Raw genomic sequence first — 27197 nt, 5'->3', positions numbered from 1 at the left:
TTCGGTACATGCTTTTGTACGTCACTACTCCCTCGATTCCATCCGTGGGCAGGATCTGGCCTTTGGCAAGGCGGTCCTTTACCCCGCAATTTGATTGGGCATTCTAAATTTCTGTTTTCTAAATTCTTTTCCCACCTCCTTGCATTGGTACTGCTTTGGGAGTCTGTCATAGATATGGAATACGTTGCAGGACCCAATCCCCTAGAAGATCAAGTTACTCTCTTACCTGGTAACGTTCTTTCGATGGGATGGTCCGACGATGTATTTCATATTGCTCCCTCCCTGCCTTCCCGCTACAGAATTTCTTAGGCGATTGCAGCTTACAATTCTGCAAGGCTTTGTGTGTCAGACTGGCAGAAGACTGGTGCCACACGTTCTGGGAAAAAACTACAACTGAGGCTACGGGCGTCGTGCGTCCTACTTATAACATCCAGTGAAGTCGGCCTTCGGAGGAGGTCCTCGAGGGTGGCGTATCGGCGTCATCGACGCAGGACGCAGATGCCGAAGAGTTTCTGAAGCAGCACAGCTGTGGTGATTACATGTCAGATATGCAATACGTCGTCGGACCATCCCATCCAAAGAACGTTACCCTGCAACCCCCAAAACCTTTTTTATTTTCTTCAAGGGGAGCAGGGGACACCTCGGTAACCCACCCTGTATGTGTGTGTGTATATATATATATATATCGCCACCAACTTTTCCCAGCGACATTATGTACGGCGACCATATATATTGGGACATTATTACTCCACTACATTTGTAATACAGACATTTTGCATCTACTGACACCCAGATACGCCACCACAGTTTCAGTACTTTGTGATTCCACCTTTGTGATTCTACCACAACTTCAGTGACTTCAAACAAGTTTGAGTTCTGAAAAGATTTACGTTAATTCACTATAACATCTTCTATAGGCAAGGCACTCTTCCTCTGAATCTCTCTTCAAAAGGGGCAACCTCTTTGCATCTCGTGTCTGTCTGCCACAACAACTTAAGTGCCTGTATGACTCGCTTCTCTCTGTTGCTTAAAGTCTTTACAATAAAGATTGTGTCAACTTCAAATAATATTCATTAGCAGGAAAGGCTGCTTTCGGTCTTAATAGGGGAATAATCTTAGCTTGGGCAATTCTTGCTCTCTCCAACTGTAGATACAATGGTTTAAACATGTAAATACCTCTATGAGCATTTAACATTCACATGAATAAAGATGCAGGTCACTCTTCCATAGAAAAGTTAAATTAGGCACACGTGACCACGTCTTGATAAAGTTTACAATGTTTAGAGTGTTTGACAATGGCTTTCTGCAGCGTTTGCTCTTCATGTGAGTGAAAAGCAAAATTACTGATCTCAGGCGAGTGCTACTTTTTCATTGTCCCATTAACAAGTTCAACAATCAACTTCAGCTCTCCTGCTTATTCGCAATTTAAGATTGGACTGGATACTGTTGCCGGCAGTGCTTGCGCAAAGCATCATAATGCCAGGTTTGACTTGCCGGCCTCTGTGATCCTTGTTCTGCGGGTTGCTAAACTTCTAGGGCTTCGGGCACATCTTCTACTACTTCGGCTTCACAGGGACCCACACCCTTCGTCATTGAAGGTGTCTCTGGTCCGGCCACTTCGTTAAGGAGCCCCTTGTTATGTTCCATCTCACGAGCCTTCCATCTCTGGAACCTGGAAGGCTCTGGAGATCGATTTGGAACCGGTTGATGGGCGAGTGGTGGCTCGACTGATGTCTTCACAGGCCTGTGAATAAAGAACCAAGAAAGAGACACTCACTGTGTGAGTCTATCATATAACACTGCCAACGAGAGGTACTCTGGCCTGTGGGAGACTCCATCTGCATGTTTGGAGAACGGAGAGCCGCGCTGAAGGACAGAGCTGGGGCCGCATGCGCGGCCAGGAGCGGTGGATCTCGGCCAAAATCAACGGTCGCCATCTAAGCGAGCAGAATCTTCGTCTCCCTCCTGACAGCCGCACATTTATGGGGAGAGGTAAGCAGCGGGCCTCACAAGTTTGGCAGAAAGTACTGTGCAACACTTTCGGGTTCGAGAAAAGGACCTGCGAGCATCAACACTACGCACAAGGCTTCCATAGAAACCGGCCTATAAACATAGCACTCTGGAAACAGGCAGTGCAAACGGACCCACAACACAGCTCCAGGCAAACGGGCTCACAGCACAGAGCCAACATTTTTTATTTAAAGGACATTGAGACGGTTTAAAGAAAAAGAAAATGACCTGTCTTAAGCTTAATGTGATCAGAATTTAAGGAAACCAAATGGAGACAAGTGAAGAAAAAAAATAAACAAGAGAAAATTATACATTCAGCTAAGGCCACAATCACAGAATATAGTCAAGGCATCTACGAACATGGCAGTTATACCATTAAGCACAAGGACCAACTGAGATAATGTTTGGGTTTAGCCGACTACTATTACAAATGTGTAAGGAACTTTGCAGTCATATCCACACCCCTAAGGGTCTTTACTCAAGAAAGGTATCACATTTGAGTGGTCAACGGAATGTGAGGAGGCAATTCAAAGAATAAAGGAAGACCTTGTGTACCTTCAATAGAAACATTTTCACCAGAGGACCAATGTGTTTTAAAAGTAGACTCAAGTGTTTTGGGTGTGGGAGAAACTCTCGCGCAATATGACAGTAATGGGGAAGAACGCGTGATAGCGGTTGCATCAAGCACAGTCAAGGGAGCTGAGAGAAATTATTCTGTCCTCGAAAGAGAAGACATGGCAGTGTTTTGGGCGATTGTCCATTTCAAGTTTTTTTGGTGGGGCAGGGAATTCATTATCAGATCAGAACACAAGCCGTTAGCTCAAATGTTTGAGTGTGGAAACTGAGCCGCAGGCTCACCAAGAATTAGCAGATGGTATTTAGGATTGCAAGGTTGTGATTTCATAGTTTATTTGCCAGGGAAACGCAATGTAGTTGCAGATTACCTGTCAAGAATACCAGTAACATTGGATGAGGAAGTGAGCAGGGAGTCGGAGGAGATTATTGTTGCTGAAGTCGAAATAGGAAGTGTGGAACAAATGGAGTGGGAGAGCTGTAAGAACCTTGATGAAGACCTGCAAATCATTAGAGTGGATAGAGACTTTAGAAAAGAGGTTTAAGATTTGGTGGGAAGTTAAGATGAGTGTCATTGATGAGAGGCTCAGAAGAGGGTTGTGCATCATACCTCCGGAGAAGCTTATAGCTCAGTGGAAATGGCTCATATGGGGCATTTGGGTGTAAGTGCTACCAAGAGAAAGCTAATACATAGCTTTTGGTGGCCAGGGATGGACAGGTTAGCAGAAAATTATATCGGGAATTGTATTCCATGTTGTTTAAGTGACGAGACCAACGTTGTAGGGGAAACCCCACTCATTCTAAACTTGGTTCCTGATCAGCCTTGGAAGAAAGTGGCGACTGACATAGTGGGCCCTGTATTAGTGTTGGGTGAAGGGTTAAAATTTGTGTTCGTTTTAGTAGATTTCCTCACTAAATGGGTTGAGTGCTATCAGGAAGGTGAAAGCAAAGGGCGACTGCTGGCATTTTTAAAGAGGATTTTCTTGAGGGAAGGCTTTCCCACAGAAATTGTCACAGACAGTGGTGTTCAATTCTGTTCGTAATTTATGAAGAGGTTTCTCAACAGTTATGCCATTAAGGATACACGCACGGCTTTATATCACTCAAGGGCAAATGGGATTGTAGAGAGAACCAATAGATTTATTAAGGGTGGTATCCAGTTAGCATTGAAGTCAGGTTTGCCATGGAAGGAGGTCTTGGACCACATGATGTGGAGTTATCTCACCACACCTCATTCTGTGACAAAGATAATGCTGTTTGTTTCATTAAAAGAGAGCGAGCCAGGTACTAAATTGTGCCCGGGGTGGTTAGGACTGGCGAGTTTGGTGGTTGTGGACATGAAAGGCATAATGGATCTCATAAAACAGAGTAAAAGAAATGCCAAGGAGATGTTTGATGGGGGGGGTAAAGAGGGTGAAGGAACAAGAATGAAAAGTAGGAGAGTGGGTTTTGATTCAGAATCCAAGGTTCACGCATACATGCATAGAGAGTAAATGTATTTGTCCTAAGAGAATCTCAGCTGTAAGTAATAGTGTGGTGATAGTGGAAGGAGGGGAGGTGTGGTCAATGGGTAAATTGGCTAAATGTTAGAATGGTTTCAGCAGGGTGTCAAGTGATACTGACTGATTCTGGTGATGTCGAGTTATCTAAGGGATGGAGACGAGAACCCAAATGGTTGCAGGATTTTGTGCCTGAACGAGATGGTCATGTGTGAAATGTTACCCCATTAATACTCGATTCAGTCTTGTTGGACATTTTAATTCTACATGTGTTTGGCTACCCGTTTGTTTTGATGTGTTCAGACATTGTTTTTCCCAAGTTTAATTTTTTTTTTAAATTTCACATGTTGTTAAGTTTAAAGGTTTGTAATTGTTATTGTGAAGGGAGAGATGTTATGTTCCATCGCCCTAGCCTTCCATCCCTGGAAACCGGAAGGCTCAGGAGATCAATTTGGAGACGGTTGATGGGCGAGTGGTGGCTCAATTGATGTCTTCACAGGCCCATGAATAAAGAACCAAAAAAGAGCTATCATTTAACACCCCTCTCGCTCCTGAGACCCATGGCTTGACACCAGCTCCTCGGTCTCGGACACCTTTGGCACAGCAATCTCTACAATCGGGCTCACATGGGGAAATGCAGCCTTCCTGAATGCCATCAGCTACAAAGCCTCTGCAACCCAGAGTTTGGGGGAACCGGACCCTCACAGAACAAGCAGTTATAATCTGCTGCATCAACTTTCGGGTTTTTCCACTTCTGCCTGGATTGCCAACTTTGTGTCTTCTTCTTTCTGCCTCTGCTACTACAACACAAACTCCAGCAACAGTTCCAGCTCCTACCTGAGGGGGCCTTTTATGCCTCCCAGATTCCTTTAGGTGTGGGTGGTTAGGCTTTATTGCCTGACTACTGCTACAGCATGTCTCTTCAGCCCTCTTCCTCCTACCAGTACTCATGAGTTTATGGGACTTGTAGTCCACAACAACAAAGTTAGTTCTTTTACCTTCTACTGTTTGGCAAACAGCCATCAAAAGTGTGGCAATATGGGGAAGGTTCAACAGGTTTTCCCAGTCTTCCTGGTCTGTTTAACGCCCTACCTCCCCATGTGATCCTCCTGCAGTACACTATCCCCAGGGTCGGGATCAGGAAGTGTCTGCCTTTCCCTGGCCACATGAGCAGTATCCCAGGCCTGGTTTCTGGGAGGAATCGCATCTGATTGATCACAAAAAGCAAAGGTCTGGCAGGAGAGTAAACCAGGTTAAGTCAAGTGTTGAAAACAAATGTGCACAAGTCCTGGCAGAAGACCCTGCCAGACAGTCAAGTGTTTCAAGAGCTGCCCACAAGTCCTCTTCAGGAGAGTACACTGGGCAAAGCTAACTATATGAAAAACAGCATAAGAGATTATATCCAAGACCTGACTATACCAGGCATAGTCCAGTGTGTGAGATAACCTGCTGTAGAAAGAAACCTAAGGAAGAATCCTACATGTGAGACTGCGTGCTGTTGTAATGCAGTATCCAAAGGAGAGAGTTATCCTTTTTTTGAACTTCAAGAAACTTGATTTTTCTTAGTTTGAATTTTATTGGTATTGTTAAAAGAAACCCGAGGAAGGGAGCCATCCCCTGGAGCTTTGAACATTTACCATTTGGAGATTTTTGGTTTCGATGTATACCTTTTGTGTTGGATTGGAACATTTGCACACTTTTGAAAACAAGAAACAATATCCTTTGCACCTTAAAATGAGATTTAGAGTGTGAGGGCCAGAATAGGATTTCAGACACAGGACGTAGTCTTACTTTGGACATCGTAACAAAAGACAGACCCATTCTTTTTGGTTGAGGTAGGGTAACCCGTCCTAGAATAGGGTGAGTCATTTTCCACTACCCTTTTCATGTAATAAATGTTTGTAACCAATGAGTCCCCTGTGTCCGCGTCTCATTCATGGCTCCTCACAATATACACTAAGGCAAGGTAAAAAGTAAGTACTACAGCACACAATCAGTACATAGAATAGCCAATGCAATTTCACAGTAAATAATACCCTTTTCTGTACTTTGAGAATGGCAGCATGCAGTAAAATACTTGGGTGATAACTGTTTCATGTACAATAAATGAAACCAAACCAGCACATGGTAAGTAAATACTTTGCAATATTTTCACAGAGGCCTAACAATTTAGAACTCAATTCCTATCTAGTTATCAGTGTTTCAGAGTCCGATTGAAGGGCAAAACAGGTAGTCGCAAGCTCTAGAAAGTTTTCCTCTAAATTTGTTTATTAAACTTTCAATATAATACAACAATAAAAATCCAATCAAATAACCAACAGAACATTGAGAACAAAACATTAAGTGTAAGCAATTTTCTACGTATAGAGGAAGAAAAGAGAAAAGGGAAGGAGAGAGAGAAGAAAAAAGAAATAAAAAAAAGGACGGGGGGGTGTCTGTGCACATGAAAGAATTGACAAGTTGTGTAAGCAGTCATCGAGGTTCACTCTTCCAGCATGTCAAAATATGCTTCTTGGCCACCAATAGTGCTCTAGAAGCCCAGAAGAGCAAGCCGACAGCCAAACGACTAGTGGAACCAAAACCCAGCACACATCAAAGGATTATGGCAAGGAAAAGACCCAACACAAGGTCCATACACTGCAAGACATCTTCCCAAAAACATTTAAAAAATGTACAAGACTAAAACATATGCAGAACTGTTCCGAAATATGACTTACAATTCCAACATGTATCATCCTGAACAAGTTTACACTTCTTCATTCTCGACGGGGTCCAATAAATACAATGCACAATCCGCTGATGTGTAAACCTCAGATCAAGGTCAAGCTTAAACGTATACAGGCCAGTACAGATGAAGTGATATTCACCATCGGAAAAAGACCGAAATCGGAGCACTACACTGCCCTGCTAACAACTATCGGAGTGAGACGTTTGTACAGGAATTAGGCTGAAAGAGGTGTGCTCCTAGCCAAATGCATAATGGAGGGGACATCATGCAAAGCAGTGTTCAAGGGCGAAAACAAACTATTTAAAGCCTCACAAAGCACACAATACCAGTGATGGTCAAAGTTTATATTTGAATACGAGGAATTGGAAGGCAAGCATAGACACACCATCATGGTCTTGCCCCAGTATCCAAATACTGACAGATTGCCAAGAGGACCAGGAAAGTGTATTGTTGTCAATCCGTATAGCCGGGCTCTTCCATAGAGAAGAATCCAAGCACAGGAGATATTTCACACCAAAACTCTCGCAACGGTTTTCCAATTCCTTCAAAACATATTTAACAAACTGCATGGTCTGATCAACGGCCAACAGAGTAAGTCTTCTGCAGCAATTAACAGTCTTGGTTGGAAAAAAGGGTCAGAGAAGGCTCCCTGAAGGCGCCGAGGCGTTGGGCCTGGGCAAATGTGTATGGGTGAAGTCCCAAATGCCTGAATCAGCACTCCAGGAACACAAGAGCAGCACAGGAATTCCAGTTCAGTTTTACCTCGAGTCTCACGGTACCTTGTTGGTGAAGAAGTTGCAGCACGATGCCCCCACGATGTAGCAGCACCAGACCCAGTCACTGAATTCTTGGTCAGTCGGATGAAAGAAGGGACACTGGAGTGGATCTCACAGCAGCAGTCCAGTGAAGAGGCTTCCAGCAAAGAGTTCTTCTTAGTTCTGTGATTTTGGCTCCTGTTGGGAAGCACCAGTGAAGAACGATTCCCACCGGGTCGATCTGTCTCGCTATCTCGGTCCAACACACTGATGAGGGGACTTCAAGGAGTGGAATCTTGGCTCTGGATGTCTGGAAGGAGTCCATCAAAGTTGCAGGAGGATTCGATCCAGAAGACTTTGCACTGCACAGTGGCATCAGGTCCCAGGGTATTGGCGGTTTGCAGTGCATGAAGGTCAAAGCTTGTTGTGGGATGGCTCGAAAAATGTCAGTCGTTTCAAGACTGATTGGTCCGACCAGTCTAAGGGAGAGTCGGCCCCTTTGGGGTTCTCTTGATGGTTGGAAGGAGGGGGGGGGTCATACAGCAGTAGTTCCACAGAAGGCATCTAAGTCGTCTGGAAGAGTCTCCGGGCATCTCTCCTCTTCTTCCTTGTCGTTCCTTCAGTTCCAGTGGTCAGCTTGCCTTCAGCATCAGGATCCAAGACTTTTATCCAGGAACCCAGCCAATCGGCACCCAAGCACCATTCGAACTCTGGGTGGTGGCTGCCCCTCAGCTGGAACTGGTTTGAGGCAGGCACATTGGAAGACAAAGAACAGTAGAGTTTGACTCCTCCCCCGTTTCGTGCACTCAGACGCACTGGAGCCATGGCGGGCTTCACAAAGGATTTCTTTCGAAGACAAAAGTAAAATCAGGACCTCCTCACACAGCACAGCAGAAGGACCAAGTGGGACAGGCAAAAGAGAAATGCCAAAAAAAAGAATACAACCACCATTTGGGTCAATGGTGTCCCTTCTGTGCTCTGCCACAGCTGAGAGTACAGCCTGGAAAGTAAAAAATGCACAAATGTAGGTAGGATATAACCATTGCCACCAGCCATTCATGTTTGCTTGTCACTGTAATCAAAAAGTTACAGGAGCAGTGAGAAAGGGGATACAGTGTTAAGCCCTCAGCACTCCTCATAAGGGTGGGTGTGTTGATCTCACAATATAAAAGTTGGAAAGGATACTGAATATCCCCCTACCCTTGGTAATATGAGTTTTCCCAGCCACACTGCACAGTGGTGTGCAGCAAAATTCACTGACCGATGCCCATACATTTGGAGGAAAGAAGGGGTGTGTGGGCGGTAAAAATGTTCCCCCTCACCCAGGAACATAGACAAAAAATCCACAAGTCTAGCAAAAAGTGCTGGGGGTCTCGTGGAGGAAACTATACATAAAAATGAAATATCTACCTAACACTTTAGTGCCAGAGTGGAATTATTTAGTTACTGGGATTATTTCAGGCCATCCTGCCCTTAGAACAAAAATCATATAAATATGTTCCACGAGTGGGCCATTCTTTTGAGAGGAAACAATGTTTTCTTCATCAGTTCTTACCACTGCCTCAGGGTGGCAATTCAGTAGTTTCAACATTAGTTTAGCATTTATGCATATACACAGGTTTCCTACATCCTGCAAAGGAAATGTCCTTCAAATTGACATGGATGCAGCATACACATATGGGACATGGCCTCCACATTGCTGCCTCTGCCTGCCTTCAACTCGCCCTAGCCCCCTTTTCTATTCCGACAGCATCAGACACCTACACAAGTGCAGTTATTTTTATTTGCGTTTTTCCTGCTTGTCCTTGTTTTTTCTGATTCTTGTTCTTTTTCATCTGGCTTGCCACTGTTTCCTCTGCAGTTTGTTTTGGCCAAATAGCTTCTACAGCTGCAGGTCATGCACTCAACCATTCTCAATGGATGATTCCCACTCACTCTGCTTGGATTGCCTGGGATCCAGTCACCACTGGGTCGCCTATATGGCCTAAGATTCACTTTCCCATATCGCCCTCAAATAGGGACTTCAGAAGTGTGAAGGTCTTTACAACACGTGCCACTGGATCACTTGCAGTGGTTCGTCATAGCCAAAGTAAAGAAGGTAAGTATCCCTCTTAACTCTTGCACCCCAACGCAGCAACTCTTTTGGAGAAGGAGATGGATCCAGATGGGATTCTACAGTTCCTCCTGTGGCAATCCACTGCTCTACTGGGGTGACCACCGAGGATCTCAGAGCTCATTTGTTTGGTCTGCAAAGAATATTTTGGGTTGCGAGGCCTGGTCTTGGCCCGACATAACATCTCAGCCTGCATAGACTATTACTGGGGTATTGTGCTCATAATGTCTCTGAAACAGTTACAGGTTCACAGCCCGATGGGCCATGTATGTTTAAGCCTTTAAGCAAGAGAAGGCTGAGAAATACCCTCACTTTCTGTTACTGTCCTAACAAGACAAAATGGTGGGGCACGCTGTGGAGTGTTTTGGTGCCATTTGGACCCACAATGACAGGCTGCTTACCTCAGGAAGTTAAACAGTCTCAAGCTTAGTACAGTGCCTTCCTCTGTCACCTGTCCCCTACCATGCACAGTGAAAAGTGGTTCTTTTGTACCCAAGGTGGATTGGTCACCCATGCTATCTACAAAACCTACATGCATTCTTTCATATAGAGTCCCCCATATGCCAAAACTGGGAGCATTTTGCTACTGAGAGCAATCGCTGCCAAATAGCCAGTTCAGTGGGATAGTGCCCACACAGAAAGGAACATAAGCTAATTAGGTCTTTGAACCTCCTTTAGTAAGGGTAATCCAGTCCTGGACTTTGTGCTGTGTTCAGAGAGATTATGAACCTCAGCCATACCTCACTTGCCTCCAGCAAGACAGAAGCATGTGTCCGGTGTTGATTGTGATACTCTTGTTCAGAGGAAAATTGCTTGGCATTTCAATGCCGATTGCATACCAGTCTCGTACCGTCCACAAGGAAGAAATCTTTCTCCTCTGCTAAATTACTGTGAGATAAGACGCTAAGGTAGACCTCCATATGTGGGCACTATTCCATGAGCAGCTGATTTATCTTTTATTGTTCCCAGTAGATGGGTTCTCATCATTTGGACATACATACATGGACATGTTCAGTATAAACTGTGATACTGAAGGCTAATTATTGCATTTTCTCAGGCATCTGGATCACTAAAGCTGATTCAAGGAGATGTGTTTTAGAAGGCGTTTTGTGCTTTGTGGATTTTGACGTATATTGTTTAAAACAGTAATGCTGTGTATTATTTGCCAAAGATGCACAAACGCTTTGGCTCCAGGTGCGTACACCTTATGGTTAACCACATACCTCTCAGGTGGCAGTGTTAGAGCTTCATGAAGAGCTATTGATGTTGTAGTGTACACATTGAGGGACCCTGTAACATAGATTGTCTGTCTTCTAAGTACTGTATGCTTGTTGCCATTTCCACAAAACTACTTTCCTTTGCTTGCCCCAGTTTTGTTGTTAGCGGCTGGTACACTGTGTTGAACATATTTTTTCTTATTTGCTTGTTCTTTAATTTCCTCTGCTCTTTTTTTGCCCCTAGGAGTGCTTCACCTATGTCCTTAAAGGCCACATCGCTGTGAGTGCAGCTGTCTTCCCAAATGGCACCAAAGGTTTGTGTTGCTTACTTATAAAGTAAAGCAGGACCACTAATTTACTGGCTCTATGGCTTCATAACCATCACATATCGTGACATACCAGAGAATCAGTGGTTTTTCTGTGATCCCAATGCAGTCTGAGTGGGTTTTATTTTGTTGTAAACTGCCTTGTGGACTGGCAAGAGGAATAGGCAGAATCTATTTTTGGCCCTCTAAAAACACAGGTCTGTAAATTCAACACACAGGCACAATTTTAAGGTTTCCTACTAGATCCAAGGTATTTCTTTATTTGCATCCCTGGCTAGATGATTCTTTCACTTTACTTTGCTTTCCATGAAGGCCAACCAAATTGGAATAATTAAACCAAAGCATGAAGGTGTACCTATATTGTACTTAGTTTGAAAGTCTAAAAGGTATACATAAGCATTTGTTTAAACCAAAAAGTAATCCTTTTTTGGTAAAGCCCTGAGATGCAAAGTTCATCTGTTGTTCTTTATTTTTTTTCATCACATATCTTGTTTATTTAATGCCTTATCTCACTAATGACTGCTAGTGATGTCTCCAAAACAAGATAATTTCCAATAGAAAGTCGGCGTACAACATTTTGTAATTCATAAATGTGTAAATTTATTCATATTCTGACACATTTCAAGAAATTGGTCTAGATCTAGTTAAAATTAGAAGTCTTTTGGTGGTGATATATCTTGTCAGCAATTTTCTGGGGCTAGCAAATACCACTTAACCAAACAAATGCACCAAAAGTTGTTTAAAGTAATCAGTAAGGCATAACTGTCCACATGGTCCTGTAAGTATCCTTAGCAGTTTTGCCCCGCAGCTCTTCCCATTAATACCCAAGAGAGCAGTTGAATTTGGACAGCCGTCTTGGAGTTAGTCATCCCATCTCATTTCTTCTTCCCATTCACCCCCCTCCAAGCTAGTAGTGTTCTCCAACAGGCAGAGGCTGCAGTGGTTGCCCACTGAATGAAAGATCTAATTGGTGAAAAATCAAGCAAAATGTTGCCCCTTCTTGCAAAGATGAGATCTCGAATCCTAAGTGTCACTCTTTTGTTCCCTTCCAAACTCAACCCTCCAGATAAGAGACTCAGACCTGCTTCTGGAGTGTTGAAGTATGTGGCGTGACAGTGCTATTCTTATCTTATGGTCGATCAGGTTGCCTCTTAGCTTGCTACTTGTTCTCAGCTTTCCTTGCCCAATATGGCATAAACCATGCAGTTGGGTTTATGTACATTTTAAATCTGGATCTCCTCTAGCGCTGACCTTAATTACTTAAGAAACAAAAATGGAACATCCCTTCTAGTGGATCTCACTTTGTCAAATTATATGCAAGATGTTTCACCTGAATACAATTAATGTCAACCTTCTAGTAACAAATGATAGTTTGTTTAAGTTATGTAAAATCGAGAATCGAGGGATAGCATTGGTCTCTTTCGCAAAGAGCATTGTTTCTTTCCTGATAGACCCTCACATAAAACGTATGTAGGTTGTCATATTTAAGAACATGATAGCCATTTGCTGAGGTGCTTGAATATTTGAATACTTGAGTACCCGAGTACTTCAGATCACTGGAGAGGTCTGGAAAGCTACTAAGCAATGGGTCCTATGATGAATCTAATGTCACCACTCCTTTCCCTGAGGTAGCCTCTCCCTATGTGTCCAGGGGACGACAGCTGCTACCTGATCCTGACCTTGGGTCTGCTATATGATGGAGCACCACCTGGAGGGGAGGTGACCCCCCGGGAGATGACATGGCATTGTTATAGGAAATTGTATTACACCCCCCACTTACCCCGATTCCCTTCTAGGGGTGATTCCTCTGTTCCACATGCCCTAATGACATATTGTAGCACTCTCCCTCAACCTCTTACTAGATCCACAGTTCATATTCCCCAACATCTCACAAAGAATAGTATAACAATTCGGACGAGGAAGACACAGGGACTAGTAATGATCACTCCCATTGAAGACCAGTATCAACTTCCTCTATTTCTATTGCTATTTCTATGTGCTTGTAACACGCCGAAAGCCCGCAGGCATCAGGGCACGGTGAACCGAAGAATAAGATTCCCATGAAAGGGTGGAAGTTTAAGATTCTAGATTAACCAAAGCTATGTCTGGAGGGTGCCTTAATCCCTAGAGATTTACTGAAATAAGATTTTCAATGATTTCCTAAAAGTGATGTAATTTCCTTCCTGTCTCAGGGTTGCTGGGAGCCTATTCCAAAATTTGGCTGTCTTGACTGGAAAAGCTCTGCCTCGACCCGCTGCCCGTTTAACATCTGGAACCATCAGGAGACCTACATCTGCTGATCTGAGGCTTCTCTTTGGCATATAAAGCGAGAATTTTTCTTTAAAATAGGTAGGAGCCACTCCAAAGTGGCATCTGTGGACAATCGTCATGGCCTTAAAATTGACTCTTCTATTCTAAGCCAATGAAGATCCTTCCTTCCTTCCTGCTGATGTGTTCACAGTATTTAGTTTTCTTAACTATACGGACAGCATCGTTCTACAGGACCTAACATCTCTGTAGCTCCCTCTTTGTAGCTCCCATTAACGGTGCATTGCCATAATCTAGACGAGACAGTAAGATCGCTCTTGCAATATTTGCAGTATTTGCTTCGTTAATGAAGGGTCTGATGGCTCTTAAGAGGCGCAAATAGTACGTGTTATTTTTAGCTAAGTAATTAACTTGGGCTTGGGCACCAACTGACGCTTCCGCCATCATCCCCAGTGTTTTAACTTGTGGTAGCACTGAGATGGTGGCTTCTTTTATAGCGAAATCCTTATATTGTGCTCCTAATTTAGATCTTGCTTGACGGGATCCAAAAATCATAAGTTCTGTCTTGTTGTTATTTAGACACATCCCGTGTCTCTGCATCCAAATGTCAATGACCTTGTAAACCTTCTCAACGCCATTCAAGAAACAGTCTCGTAACAACGACTAGAAAGAGCAGTGGAACAATAAAGATGACTAAGACAGGTAAACCAACGCAAAGGTCTAGTCTTTGGAGACTATGCAATCATCGTAGGACATTTAAAGCAGGATCTGCTATAGCTGACTGGGGGGGGAGGAGAGAACTGTAGATGCTGGGCTGCACTGCTATGTGTGCCGACGCCAAGAACCACGTAGAAGGGAACCACACCATAGGAGACGGCGTGAAAGCGAGCCCAAATGTGGGAGAAAGAAGCCCAGGTGCAGATGGTTCGCCACTCGAGAACAGAAGGCAGCAGGAACCATGCACCCTAGAAAGGTACACAGCAAGAGCACCGCGGTGTTGGAACGCATGCCGAACCAGCAAGTTGGGAAGACCCAGAGCGAAGGAACGCAAGAAGCAACCAGTAAGCCCAGAGAAGACAGACTGGTTATGTCGCTCCGTTAGAATAACACAGAAGGAAGAGAACTGAAGTGGGGGATCACAGAGAGCAACCGGTAAGCCCAGGGAAGACAGACTGGTTACCAGGTTGCCTGACAAAGTGTAGTGCTTCATAAGAATAAGTCGATAGCCACAAAGGGAGGCTAATGAAGAGGTTAGCCTATTTGTGAAGCAAACTACGAACGGGTTGTTGAACCCGTATTTGAAGGCCACCAGCGAAGTAGAAGGAAATTCTTGTGGAAAAGGGGCAAAGAACCCTTTTGTGAAAGAGGGTGCAAATATTGAAAAGAACTGTGTGAAACAAAAGTGGATAAGCCAGAAGTAGGCTAATTTTTTTTCCTGGATAGAAAGGAAAAGTCATAAAATAAAGTCCTTGCAGGAGAGTATACCTGGTGAAGAACGGTGTTTGAAAGACTGCATGAAAGCACTGGCAGCGGATTACACCAGGCAAACTCAGTGTGTGTACAAGTATACAATAAAAAGAATCTCGAGGAAGGTTCATGGCCTTGAAGTGTGAACTTTTATAAATCTGGAAAGGAGAATCTGAAGACCCATGACCTTGTGATTGAAAACTATTGTAAATTGAGAAGAGCCTGCACTCTCATCTAAATTGTATCGAAGTGAAAGGAGAATCCCTAGGAAGATGCATACACTTAGGATCTGAATTACATTTAATGTAAAGAGAAACCTGGGGAAGGGAGCTATTTCCCAGCGAACTGTGAACACGCCATTAGGAGACCGTGATCCTCTTGGGTTCTAAGGAACTTCACTATTCTTTATTTTTGGATTTGACACACTATTACAAGTAATCTGGGGCAGGGAGTCATTCCCTGTAACTGTGTAAATTGTCCATTGGAACCCTTTTCCATGGATTTGAACTTTTGTGTTGGATTGGAACATTTTGAGAATCCGAGACAATACCCTTTACACCTTAGTTATTTTTGGAGTGAGGGGGCCAGAATAGGATTTTGAACACCGGACATATTTTTGTTTTGGCGATCATGACAAAGGACAGACCCATTAGTTTTGGTTAAGGTAGGGAAATCTCTTAGATTAGGGATAGTGAGGCATTTTCCAAACCCGATTTTTTTCAATAAAAGTTTATAACCAGAAACCAGGAGTCCTCTGTGTCCGCATCTCATGCCTGGCTCTTCACAGTCCCAGTCCAGTTACCCTTGTTGGGCAAGTATGCTAAGGGCACTAGATGGGGCAGGGGGTGTTTCCAGCTGTAAAAATATTGCAAAGAGGCACAGGCACTCCCACTTTGTATTTACATTTGTGTAGAAACACCCACTGCACGGATGCCAGGGAATTGGGGAGAGGTGGATACTGGCCTACTGCTTACCTTTGCATATAACAGCTGACAGTAACTGCTAGAGGCTTGGGCTAATCTGATGTTCCAGAACCCAGTGGCACAAGTTTTTCGCACATCTTGCCATGGCAATGAATACCGAAGAATATCATTGCTTCCTGTGACGATCTTCAGATTGCGTCACTTCTCCCCGGGGGAGACCCTTTCCATGAGGTCGCTAACCAATAGTCCCTATAGGGGTGGTAATATGCGGGAGGAACGCATGGAGAGGAATTCACCTGCTGGGAACAAGGACGTGAATCAGGGACATGGCCCCTTTAACTCCTGACACCATATGGTAGTAACATCTCCCAAACTTCTTTTTCCTAGAATTATGTCAGAAACCATGTGTTATTATTCTGGGTCAGACAGTCTTCATGCGATCTACTGCCACGAGGGAAATCTTGAGCGCACTGTCAGCTTGACCAGCTGTTACCAATGGAACGGACGTTACACCAGGGGGGCAGGGGTAGGGGCAGGGGCAGGGGCAGGAGCAGGGGCAGGGGCCGGAGCAGAGGTAGAGGGAGAGATAAAAAAGAGGGGGGGGAGAGAGACAAAAGAGGGAGAAGTGTTGTTTTGAACAACATGAGAATCTTTGGGGCACTTTACATCCAGAATGGAGACATTCTCCTCTGTTATAGCATGAGCAGGACTTTATATGATTTTTTGTAGTGACAAGGACAGAGTAGCAAGGCATAGAACAAGCAGTGTTGTATAGCAATTTGCTATTCAATTCTGCAGGTTTGCTAATTAAATTGACACTTGTGTAGCAAAAATAGCTATTTCTCTTGCCCTCAGGCCTCTCTCCACCCTTTACTCTGATCACTGCAGTAATCATTTCCTCCAATCTTAAGTGCCGTAGGCCTGTGTGGGAGTGCTAGTCAAGAATGTCTTTTGAGCAAATAATTGCAAGCCAGAAGTAATCAGGATGACCCTTTTATCAAGCCAACTATCCTTTCTGGCAAAGATCAGTATGTGTTAACTTTATATTTTCTAAAAGACAGTCATACAATTCCATTCCTTACATAATTCATAATTGCAGTATTGCTACTGTAAAACACTGCAGTGTCTTCATGCATTACAATAAAGTTTAGGTTAGTTTATCTAAATTTCAGTGTCAACTAGATTTTATTTTATTGGGGAAGATGCATTGTATGAATACCTTTTGCAGGGGGCATTTGAAACTTGTATGTAATATTCACTTTGTTTGCAGTACATGTCAAATACGTTTCACTGTGCATGGCTGGCCTTTGGGTGGCAGCAGCGTGCTAAACGACGTGGGGTTCTTGGTGACCTTCAGCATTTTACAGAAAGTTCATTTACATTTTTTGTCAACTGTTGCTAAGTGGCAAGTTCATTTCTCTTAGGCGGAGTAGGTAAACTAAGTTACTAGACCTGCAGGTCTAGCAGAATTTTTAAGAATTTGCAAGGCCGGACTCTTTTTCACTAATATCTTACTTCAGCGGTACACAAAAATGATCTATTGTTGCATGTTTTATGTCTTGGGTTCAAAAAACTTCTGGTGACATTAAAGATATTAGTATACCTCTGCTAATCAAATGGGTTTGTTTGCTAATCAAGGAAGTGAACATTAGCAAACTCTGCTAATACATTGTTGAAAACTAATTTATGCCTGGGACGGTGCCTGTTGAGTTTGACTTAGAGACTTCCTGACGCGGAGTAGAGTTTCTTTAGTTTAGGTAGGGAAACCCCCCATTGGAGTTTCCCCCATTGACCGATAGGTTTATTGGTCAGTCTCTTCATTCCTTGCCACCACATTCCACACTGAAGTAGAGGAACCCACCCTCTGATTGGTGGGATCTCAAGTTTCTCTTCTCCACCACACATCCCTTCTGCAGTGTCAAGCCACACTTAAAGCAGTGAGAAGAGCACAGTGGCTGCCTCTTCACTCCACCCTTGCTGCCTTAGCCTGGTTGTTACTCCATCTGTGGCCAACTAGTTTACGTAGAACAGTCATTTTAATCCGTTTCTAGAAACCTTTACATGTTTAGACTCTAAAAACCATTGTGAATGGCTGTCACTGATAAATATCTATGCATTATCGGATCCCCAGTCCTTTGCCTTATATTCCAGATTCAACCCTGTTAACACAATTACCACATTTTTGCTTTTTAAAGATTAGCTCCAAGTGCAATAAGTTAACAGTGGTATTAAACTATGTTTTGTTTTCAGTCTCATCAATTAAAAATGCATTCTTCACTTGTTCAGATGGTTAACCCTCAGCCAATAGTGATAAATCATCATTATTTCAAAGTGGTTTGGAACTTAAATGTAATATGAAGTGTTTGTGCGTTTTACTGTGTGTTGCATCTTTGATTGGCAGGTCATCTCTTGGATTCCTTTGCACGCTCAGCGCTGTGGGAGGCCGGGCTAGACTACCTGCACGGCACAGGACACGGAGTGGGATCCTTTCTCAACGTGCATGAAGGACCCTGTGGTATCAGCTATAAAACGTTTGCGGATGAACCTCTAGAAGCTGGCATGATTGTTTCTGATGGTAAGATTGTTTTTGAAAGAACAGTGTAAAGTCTGGTATGAAGCTGAAAATCAATGTGAACATTTAAAATATAGAATGAGTGTTCTTCTTTTTATCAGTAATAACTTAAGTGTGAGCAATTATTGTAACTCCTAAATTCTAACTCATAACTTAATAATAGTCACTTTGAACAGTGAAATAGTTGCATTGTGTACTATACAATTTGGTGGACATCGACCAGCTGAGCAGTGAATGGGGAGATTTAAAGTGGTCTTTTGGATTTCTGCCCAGGAAAGTGTAGTAATTTCCCTTTGGAGATCCTGGGATTGCCTGTGTTCAAGTGTTAGGAGAGTGCCCATGTTGGAGTCTTTGCTGTAATACATTGAACTGCCCCTGTCTGCAAATGTGTCCACCTTGGCAGTGCCCTGAGTCACCAACCTTAAGTAGTTCCTTGAATATGGTATACTAGTGAATAAACAGGCTTATAAATATGTACATTTTGTATTAAAATATTATACATAGGCTATAAGGAGACCAATAGGTACTATTCAATAATACAGAAGAGTTGATGTGTACATTATAAAAAAGGTAACGGGCCCTGAAGAAGATCCTTCCCGGGCCTTACACCACTGTCTGGGATAATACCTGGTGGTACACCTTACAACTTGGATTTCTAAAGGAAGAGAAGAACAATTGTATACACAGGTAAGGTTACTCTCATCATCCAACCACCCTTGCTTAGTTAATGTTCCCTAATACCTCCCATACATTTTAGACAATTCTAACACAGTAATGCTGAGCACATAGTAGTACATGGAGGGATAAAAGGGTTAAAACACATGGGCAGACATTAATAGTAATTTTCCAAATTTGAAATAAAATTAAGCAAGTGTCATAGGCCAATACAGGTCCAAGTACACTCAACGGCCCATAGGAAACAAGCGTAACAAAGCAGCATCAATATACACAAACTACCCAGGAGGTGAGCGACAGTGATTTTTTTTTTGTACATTTTCATAAATTACGGATACTTCCTAAAATCAACAAATTGCTAAAAAAAAAGTCAAGGACCGCGGGGGCATCTAGTAAAAATAGTACTGTCTGTCTAAGTTCCCGTTAGTCACTTTTGAAGTTCCCATAGAAAGCAGTGGGAGAAATCCAATAGGCTTACCTTGGTTATGGATAAAAGTAATGCTGCTCTGCCTGGTACCCCCAAAGGTAGGTTTTTCAATAACACATGGAGCTAGCTACCACTTTTAATACTTTTTGTGTATTATTCTCATGTGAAGCAGCTGGATCATGCCACACATTGACGCCCAAGCAGCAAAAGGAATCTCTCGTCCACCTTAAGCCCAGCACTGGTAGCTGCTCCATAGTGAGTTCTCGAAGTCCTGCTAATGGGAACAAACAGGATTTTTCCCTATTAACTTGGATACCTGAAAGGGTTGTAAACTGATCAATGATATCCAACAGGTACGGTAGGTTAGTCTCTGGTTGGCACACATACAGCAGCATATCATCTGCGTATAAAGAGATCAAGTGTTCTACTCCGTCAATCACTATCCCTGCTTCTGCTTACTCCATTCTGAGGAAGACCGCCAGCGGTTCCATCGCTACTATAAAGAACATTGGTGACCATGGACAGCCCTGTTTAGTGCCTTTGTGTATTTCCCATACCTTGGAGGTCTGTCTACCGGTTTTCGCTGGGTTCCCTATAAATCAGCTTTACCCATTTTAAGAACACCACACCTATCCCAAAACACTGAAGAGTTTCCAGCAGCCAATCCCAGCAAACTGAATCGAAAGCTTTTACTGCGTCCAAGAGGCCCCTGCACAGTCTTCTAACATATGATTAGTACTGTCTACTACATGGGGAAGCCTCCTTAAATTCCATGTGATGTTGGGAAAAAAACGAAATCCTGCTAGTAGGCCCCAAAGAAGCGCTAAAAAAACTGAATGAGAAGTATAATTCATTCATTATTGAGAATGCCACCATTACAGCCTCCACATCAGTGAAAACCCTTGGGGTTTACCTCGACTCTACCCTAACTCATCCTCCGCTGCCCTTACCACAAAAATTCTAAATGCAGTAAAACCCCACCTTTCTACAAGCAATCTCCTTAACATTGCGAGAGCCACAATTGGAGCAAAACTTGACTACTGTAACATCCTTCTCATAGGCACTTCTGCCAATAACATTAACAGACTACAGAGTGCACAAAACAACGCTCTCAGAGCCGCCCTCCGCATACCCAAGAGAGAGCACATCTCCAAGGCAAGAAAGGACGCACATTGGCTCCCAATCAGAGAACGCATAACATCCAAAGCCCTTACCATCATACATAAGTGCCTCACTAAGACCGCCCCAGCCTACCTAGTAGACAGAATACACCAGACTCCAGCCCACAGACCTAAACGTGACCAATACTCCCAACTACTATCGGTCCCAGCGTTCAACAGAGCTAAAGCTGGCGGCACCAGCTTTGAAGTATTTGCCCCAATAGCCTGGAACGCACTACCTCTCAACTTAAGAAGCGAAGAATCTCTCACAGAGTTCAGCAAGCTGCTAAAAACAAAGTTATTTAACTAACACCTTTTACAAATGTACTTTCTCCACCCTGTTCCACTGTAACCCTTGGAACTCTTTCTCAACACTGTCACTGAACATGTACCAACCTCTTCACTACCTATGTATTACTTGTCCTACTGTACTAAGTAACTTGCTGTAACAGCGCCACGATGCCTCCGGGCCGCTGGGCGCTTTATAAATTCAAATTAAATAAATAAATACTTTTAAAAGAATTCACCTGGGAGCCGGTCAGGTCCTGGGATTTTGGCCGTTGGGAGTTCTGCTATTACCGCCCTAATTGCCTCTCGTGTCAGTAGAGCATCAAGCATATCTGCTTGTTCTTCTAATTTAGATTGGTGTATTTGGATTAGGGCTTCACTGATGTCCCTTTCTTCTGTTATTCTATTAATCGAGTACAGGGATTCGTAGAACCTTGAAAAAGCCTAATTTATCCCTCCTTGGGATCTTATGACCACACCATCTTCATCCATGATGGCACTAATCATGTCTTTCGGTTCCTGCCGTTTGTCTCTCTCTGCATGCAGAGTCTGTATACCTGGCAAAGTCAAACTTGCCCAACCTTTCACACATCATAATGCATTGTTGGTGCAATTCCACCAATTCAACCGTCTCTCTACTGCCCAGCTCCTCAGCATTCCCTTTCTGCCCAATGGCATTTTCAGTGTCTGTTTAAGCCTGTAATATATCTTTTCTGAGACCCCCCATTTGTCCAATCGCTGCCCCGCACATGACCATGCGTCCCACAGTGTGCCTACCATTGCAACACTATTGGTGATAATGTCAAAATACTCCTCAATCTTGTCCCCCAGGTAGTTACTATATTCGTCTGCAAGCCGAAGCCGCCTCGTTCAACCCTCAAGTACGAATCGGCTGTTTTTGCACGGCACCCTGCCATGTTGTCACTCGTGGACACAGAGAACCCTAGCTATATAATCTATGTCCGAAAACTCCCCAAATTCTCTGCCCAGTGAAAATGTAGCCTATCTATGCATGTACGCCATGGGGGAGTCTTAAAATGGTAGTAGTCCCATCTCCTCGTGCTTCTCCCTATAATTATAAGTGACTCAGAAGGGAGCAAAGGGCTCTGGCCGGCAGTGCTGTTTTTTTATATTTCTCATCTGATCTATCTAATCTAGGGTTAAGTGTGCCATTGAAGTCGCCACCTCAGACTCGTGTGCCCCTCTATATATGGATGGCTGAGCATAATGATCGGAAAAACCCTGTGGTATAATGATTTGGAGCATATGTATTCACGAAACAGACTTCTAGTTTCCAACAAGCCATGTACTACAGCATGTTGGCCTTCATCATCCTTTTTCAACGCTAGTAACTGAAAGGGGACACTGGAAGCAATCCAAATGAGGACCCCCATTGCGTACGCCGGGAACGGTGAACCGTACATCTTACCACCCCATTTCCTAGCTATCATAGCTTGTCTGTCACTCGTTAGATGTGTTTCTTGTAGTAGTGCTGCCTTTGCCCTCATTCTGTTCAAACAAGCATGTACTTGTGCAATCTCTTAACATAGTTAAGCCCCCTGATGTTCCGGGTAACTATATTCATATCATCCACCTTTGCCATAAAAAGCGCTGACTGGGCCTACATTTTCCCACTGCCCGGCCAATTTACCCTCTGGGACCCTGATTCCGGATCGCTCTCCCTGCATTACCAGCCACATTTCGCTCCTCCTCTCTCTTTTGCTTAGTAGGGCCCCACCTCCAGTTCCTCCAGTTGAGTGACCTAGCGCCTGAAAACCACTCCCACTCTCATACTCCTCACTGGTATTATATCAAACACACTTGTACCTGTCCTCACACCAAACACTCCCCCCTTAACCCACCCATTTGCCTGTTCCCTTCTCCCCACCCATCCCAACAAACCATAACTCTGATAACCAAAAAACCTTTCCCAACTTCAACAGCCCAGCAGTGCATTGCATACTCCAACTTGGCCGCCTCTTCCGTACCCACCTCCCCACCTCCTAGGTATCCTGCAGCAGCTAAAATGCCTTACTACTGGCTTCATAAACTACAGCCCGGGTATATGGCAGCTGCCCAAAGCAGCAGCCATCTGGTCACCTGTTCTCAGTCTCAAGTGTCTCTGTTACGTGCGTTCCGAATTCGTCTTGTTGTTTTTTCTGCCTTTTCCCTCTAAATTGCGGATGTCGGTACAAGGAGCAAAGGGCAGTGTTTTGGCATGTTATATTGTTAACACAATAAGGCACATTGTTATTTCTACTCGGCAGCTATGGCAATCCCTGCACGTCCATTCAGGAATGTGCTTCTGTTGTGTTGTCGAAGAAATTACATCTTCCATTGTGTAAATCCTTCAATTTGGCCGGGTATATCAACATATACCACAAATGTGCTCTCCTTAATCATTCTTTAGTTGGACCAAGCATTTCTCTGCATTGTTGCACTAAAGCTGTGTAATCGGGATATATCACCAGTTTAGAAGAGCTTCTCACGATATTCCTCCCTCTCTTAAAAAAGGCAAGGGCCCTCTCCCTGTATTTATAGTTCATGGTTTTAGCTATCACTGGTCTCCAAGAGGTGTTTTTTTTTCGTCAGGGAGCTATGCGCTCTCTCAACAGTGAATCCTTTGTATTAGGGTGCCCGTGCCCACCTCTTGCAGGAGCATATTTTTGTTGTAAGCCGTGAGGTCACTGCCTTCCTCTCCTTCTGGAAGGCCCAGTATTCTGATATTTTTCCTGCAAGCCCTCCCCTCTGCATCCTCCGCCCGGTGTTCTAGGGGTTTCACCTGTTCAACTAGGTCTAACACTTGAGTCTGGGCACTAGCGATATTAGTTGTTGTCTTGTAGTTGCTGTTCTGCTGCTCCCAATCGGTCTGCCAGACATCTGCTATGACTGCATCAATCTTGTGTTCTAGTGCGGGTTTCAGTGCTGCAATCGCTGCCAGGGTGGGGGGGCCCTCTTCTTGCGGGCCTATCCATGATGGTGCCAACACAGCACTCAGATTTTCCTATGCCACTGCATTGTTCCCCTTGTTTGCAGGTGTAAGCCTCTATTACAGTCTGTCTGGCTTTACCCTTATGACACTTGTCCGGAATTTAAATGTATTATCCTTGCCAAACTAATGCAGGTGTTATAATGACACAATGAATCCCCTCCTGACAGCTAGTGTGTTTCACAGGTGAACTACCTCCAAGCTCGCCAACCACCCTGCTGAGTGTCACTGGCTTGACTTTCTCTCTTGTAGCGGTATTGTAACACCAATGTGCTCTTCACGGTGGGTTGTATTACCACTTTGTGCTCAACCACAATCCACAACACCAGGCATGTGTGCCTGCGGATCTGTTAACTTCTCTCTCTTGCTCTCTTGCTCTCTTTCCCTGACCCCAGTTACTTGCAGTTTTACTGGAATAAGTTCCGACCCCTATCGTGCACCCCCAGTGTCTGGACGTCGTCCTTCTGCCAAGAAATTCTTCACACATACCCCCTATTCAGATACTCACTCTTGTCTATTATGTACACATCCTTCGCACTGTTTTGGCTTTCTTTTCGCAGTGGTGATCTTAACTCTTCTGTTATCACTCCAAATCTTGTATGTACGTTGTCTCCGAGAGCTGCCTTGTTGAGTATTTCAATGCGACTCCCTGGTGTGCCGACCTGGTACCCAGTGGTGCTGCCCTGCGCCACCAACCGGTCCCCCAAGACGTTTGGTGTGCCCTGTGGCCACCTGGGTTCAGTGTCTTGGTGCCATTTCCCACGCTGCATGTCATAGTTCCCAGCGTCTCGTTTCTAACAGTAAAGGCAGTCCATTACGTACTGGGCATCTCTCACCATGTGCTTCATTCAAATAGCTGATTATCTGCACTTTATTATGCCGAGAACTACGTGAGGTGCTGATACGTGCAGCTGTCTCTCGCTTAGTTACATCTGATGGCCTTTTCCCACTGGGCAGTGCACGTTCCTAACAATCGTTTTGCATTTGCCAACTGGGGTGTGCAAACAGGGCTCTAAATCCAGGGACATTAAATCATCCCTTTGGCATACTTGAGGTCAGCATTTCAGCGTTTTTTTTTACCTGGTTCTACTAAAGTTGTCCTGAGCAATGCATCAAGTGGATATATGCCCCATGTTTCAGCCACTGCTGGTTCGTGTTTGGGAGCCGTGGAGTTGTCTCGCCTCGATTTGCGGCATGCATACATACGTTCCTTCCACTGGAACCGCAGTGCTCGGCGCTCGTGCTCGGAGGTTTCTCGTTTCGTCCAGAAGCCAGCACCTGAGCGGTGCACTTGCTTTATTGTGCTGAACCACCTCGGTCTGGGCCAGGACTCACGGCAGCACATCGCTCAGTTCCGGTCTTCCGCACCCTGTGCCCATGGGCTTCTCCAGCCGCCACTCTCTCCAGCGCTGCTCTGCTGTTCTCCCTCCTTTCCCCAGGCTTGGTCCGTCCTGTCTGCCAGCCGTTTTTTGTGCTTGGGTCGGCATAGGACCGCTGCCTCACTCTGGAACCTACTCTGCTTTCAGCCTGTGCAATCGAGGCCTCCAGCCGCCAGTTTGGGTGCCGTGTTCACGTTTCTTGGACGCTTCGTCCTCCCCGACTACACCGCATCAACACCCAAGCTTCCCTAGTGTTGGTCCATAATGCCTCGCTCTCCTTCCCTGCAACGGTGCACAAAATCAGACGGTAAATACTATTGTCTTCAAGGCTAAACGCGAGCTCCACAAATTTGCTGGGAATCCTGAGCCCCTCGCCCGCTCACTCTAAACACCCCGACCCCTGCAGTAGCATAGTTTCTTGCAGGAAGAAGACTCCCCAATTGTTTCTCTTAAACTCTCAAGCCACCAAGGATCTCTTGGTCAGGAAATGCAATCCCTTCATTTTTGGTGTGGCCACACTTAAGGCTCCCAGGACCTCTCTGTCAGTCCCGCCCTTCATCTCAGTGTTATCCGATCCCTCTCCTCCTTTCAGGCCTTCCCCCTCTAACTCGGGCCCACTCCACTAACTACCATGCTGTGAAGTTCCAACATCTGTCCAAGGTATTACCCCTTCTCCCCTCCCCCCACCATCCTGCACATATTAATCTAACTAACGACATTGAAGCAAAAAAAGAAAAAGAAAAGAAAACCCCACTGACGAGACGCCCGCATTACATGAACAGAATTTCCAGTTTACAACATAACCCAAATGTCCCCCTACTGGTCCATTGTGTTTCTCAGACTCTCCCCATCAGTTCACATTTCACCAACCCCCCCCCCCCCGAACCACCGCTCCCCCCAAACACATCTACCATCCTGTGTGCATGTCCACTTCACTTCAGTGAACCAGTGTGGGTGTATTCATTCTGCAGACTTTGCAGATCCCATGTATTTTTCTTCCTTGCGCTCAGTGTTCTCAACTCCTTTCTCACTACTTGGGTCACCACTGCCAGTTCGGGCTCTTCCCTTGTTGTTTGACACAAATCAGACTGCTCAGTCCGCCACCTCTGCATTGGTAATGCAATAGTCCTCTCCCCTGAACTCAAAAACTAGTGCCAACTGGAATCCCCATCAATACCTAACGCCCTTTCTGCTCAGCCACAACATGAGCCGTTTGCCCTTCCCTGTTTAATAAGAGTCAGTCCCAACAAGACCCCTCCTACTAAACCTCGCTTAACGTCTGAGCTCTCGTTAACACCTCAGTCTTTTGCTTAAAGCTTGCACGCTTAACAACCACTGATCTCAGACATCTGGCCCCATCACCCCCTTTGTGTGCCCTCCCAATGCCAATCGCCTTACCACCCTCATTGTTAAAGGGCAAGTTTATGATGCCCTGAACTTCCTCTCCTCCCCTGCATGGGATTCCACCTCTACTGCCTTTAGACCAAGAACTCTCTGGCTATTATGCCTTTCTCCGTTTTCGGGATCACCTGTCTTGAGTTCCAAATCCACCCCTCTTGTTTCCAAGTCTGTCATCCTAGCATCCATCTTCATTTCAAGGATGTCTGCTGTTCACTGGTTGGTCTCAACCCCTCCATCTTTCCCCCCCATCGTCTCCACTCTCCCTGTCAACTCTGCAACTGACACTTGTATGTCTGACCTGAGGACTTTGATTTCATGCAATATGTCCCATGTATAGCCCTTTGGTTGCTCCTTCAGTCCACTCCCTCTCTGCCTCTTTGCAATGGGGCTCCTGATCCATAGTCTGAGGAAGGGTACTTTGCCTTCT

General features: G+C 44.6%; 1 protein-coding gene across 1 annotated transcript in view; it reads left to right on the top strand.

The window, feature by feature from the left end:
- Window positions 1–27197, top strand: part of XPNPEP1 (X-prolyl aminopeptidase 1) — a 297380-nt gene that overhangs the window by 214045 nt on the left and 56138 nt on the right. The window contains exons 17-18 of the mRNA XM_069611759.1: window positions 11140–11209; window positions 18281–18454. Of these exons, the coding sequence (XP_069467860.1) occupies window positions 11140–11209; window positions 18281–18454 (244 nt within the window). The remainder of the gene's footprint in view (window positions 1–11139; window positions 11210–18280; window positions 18455–27197) is intronic.

This window comes from Ambystoma mexicanum, chromosome 8 (genome assembly GCF_040938575.1).
Source record: "Ambystoma mexicanum isolate Mex_15411 chromosome 8, UKY_AmexF1_1, whole genome shotgun sequence".
Classification (NCBI taxonomy): domain Eukaryota; kingdom Metazoa; phylum Chordata; class Amphibia; order Caudata; family Ambystomatidae; genus Ambystoma; species Ambystoma mexicanum.
This window is presented reverse-complemented; position numbering and strand designations above follow the sequence as displayed.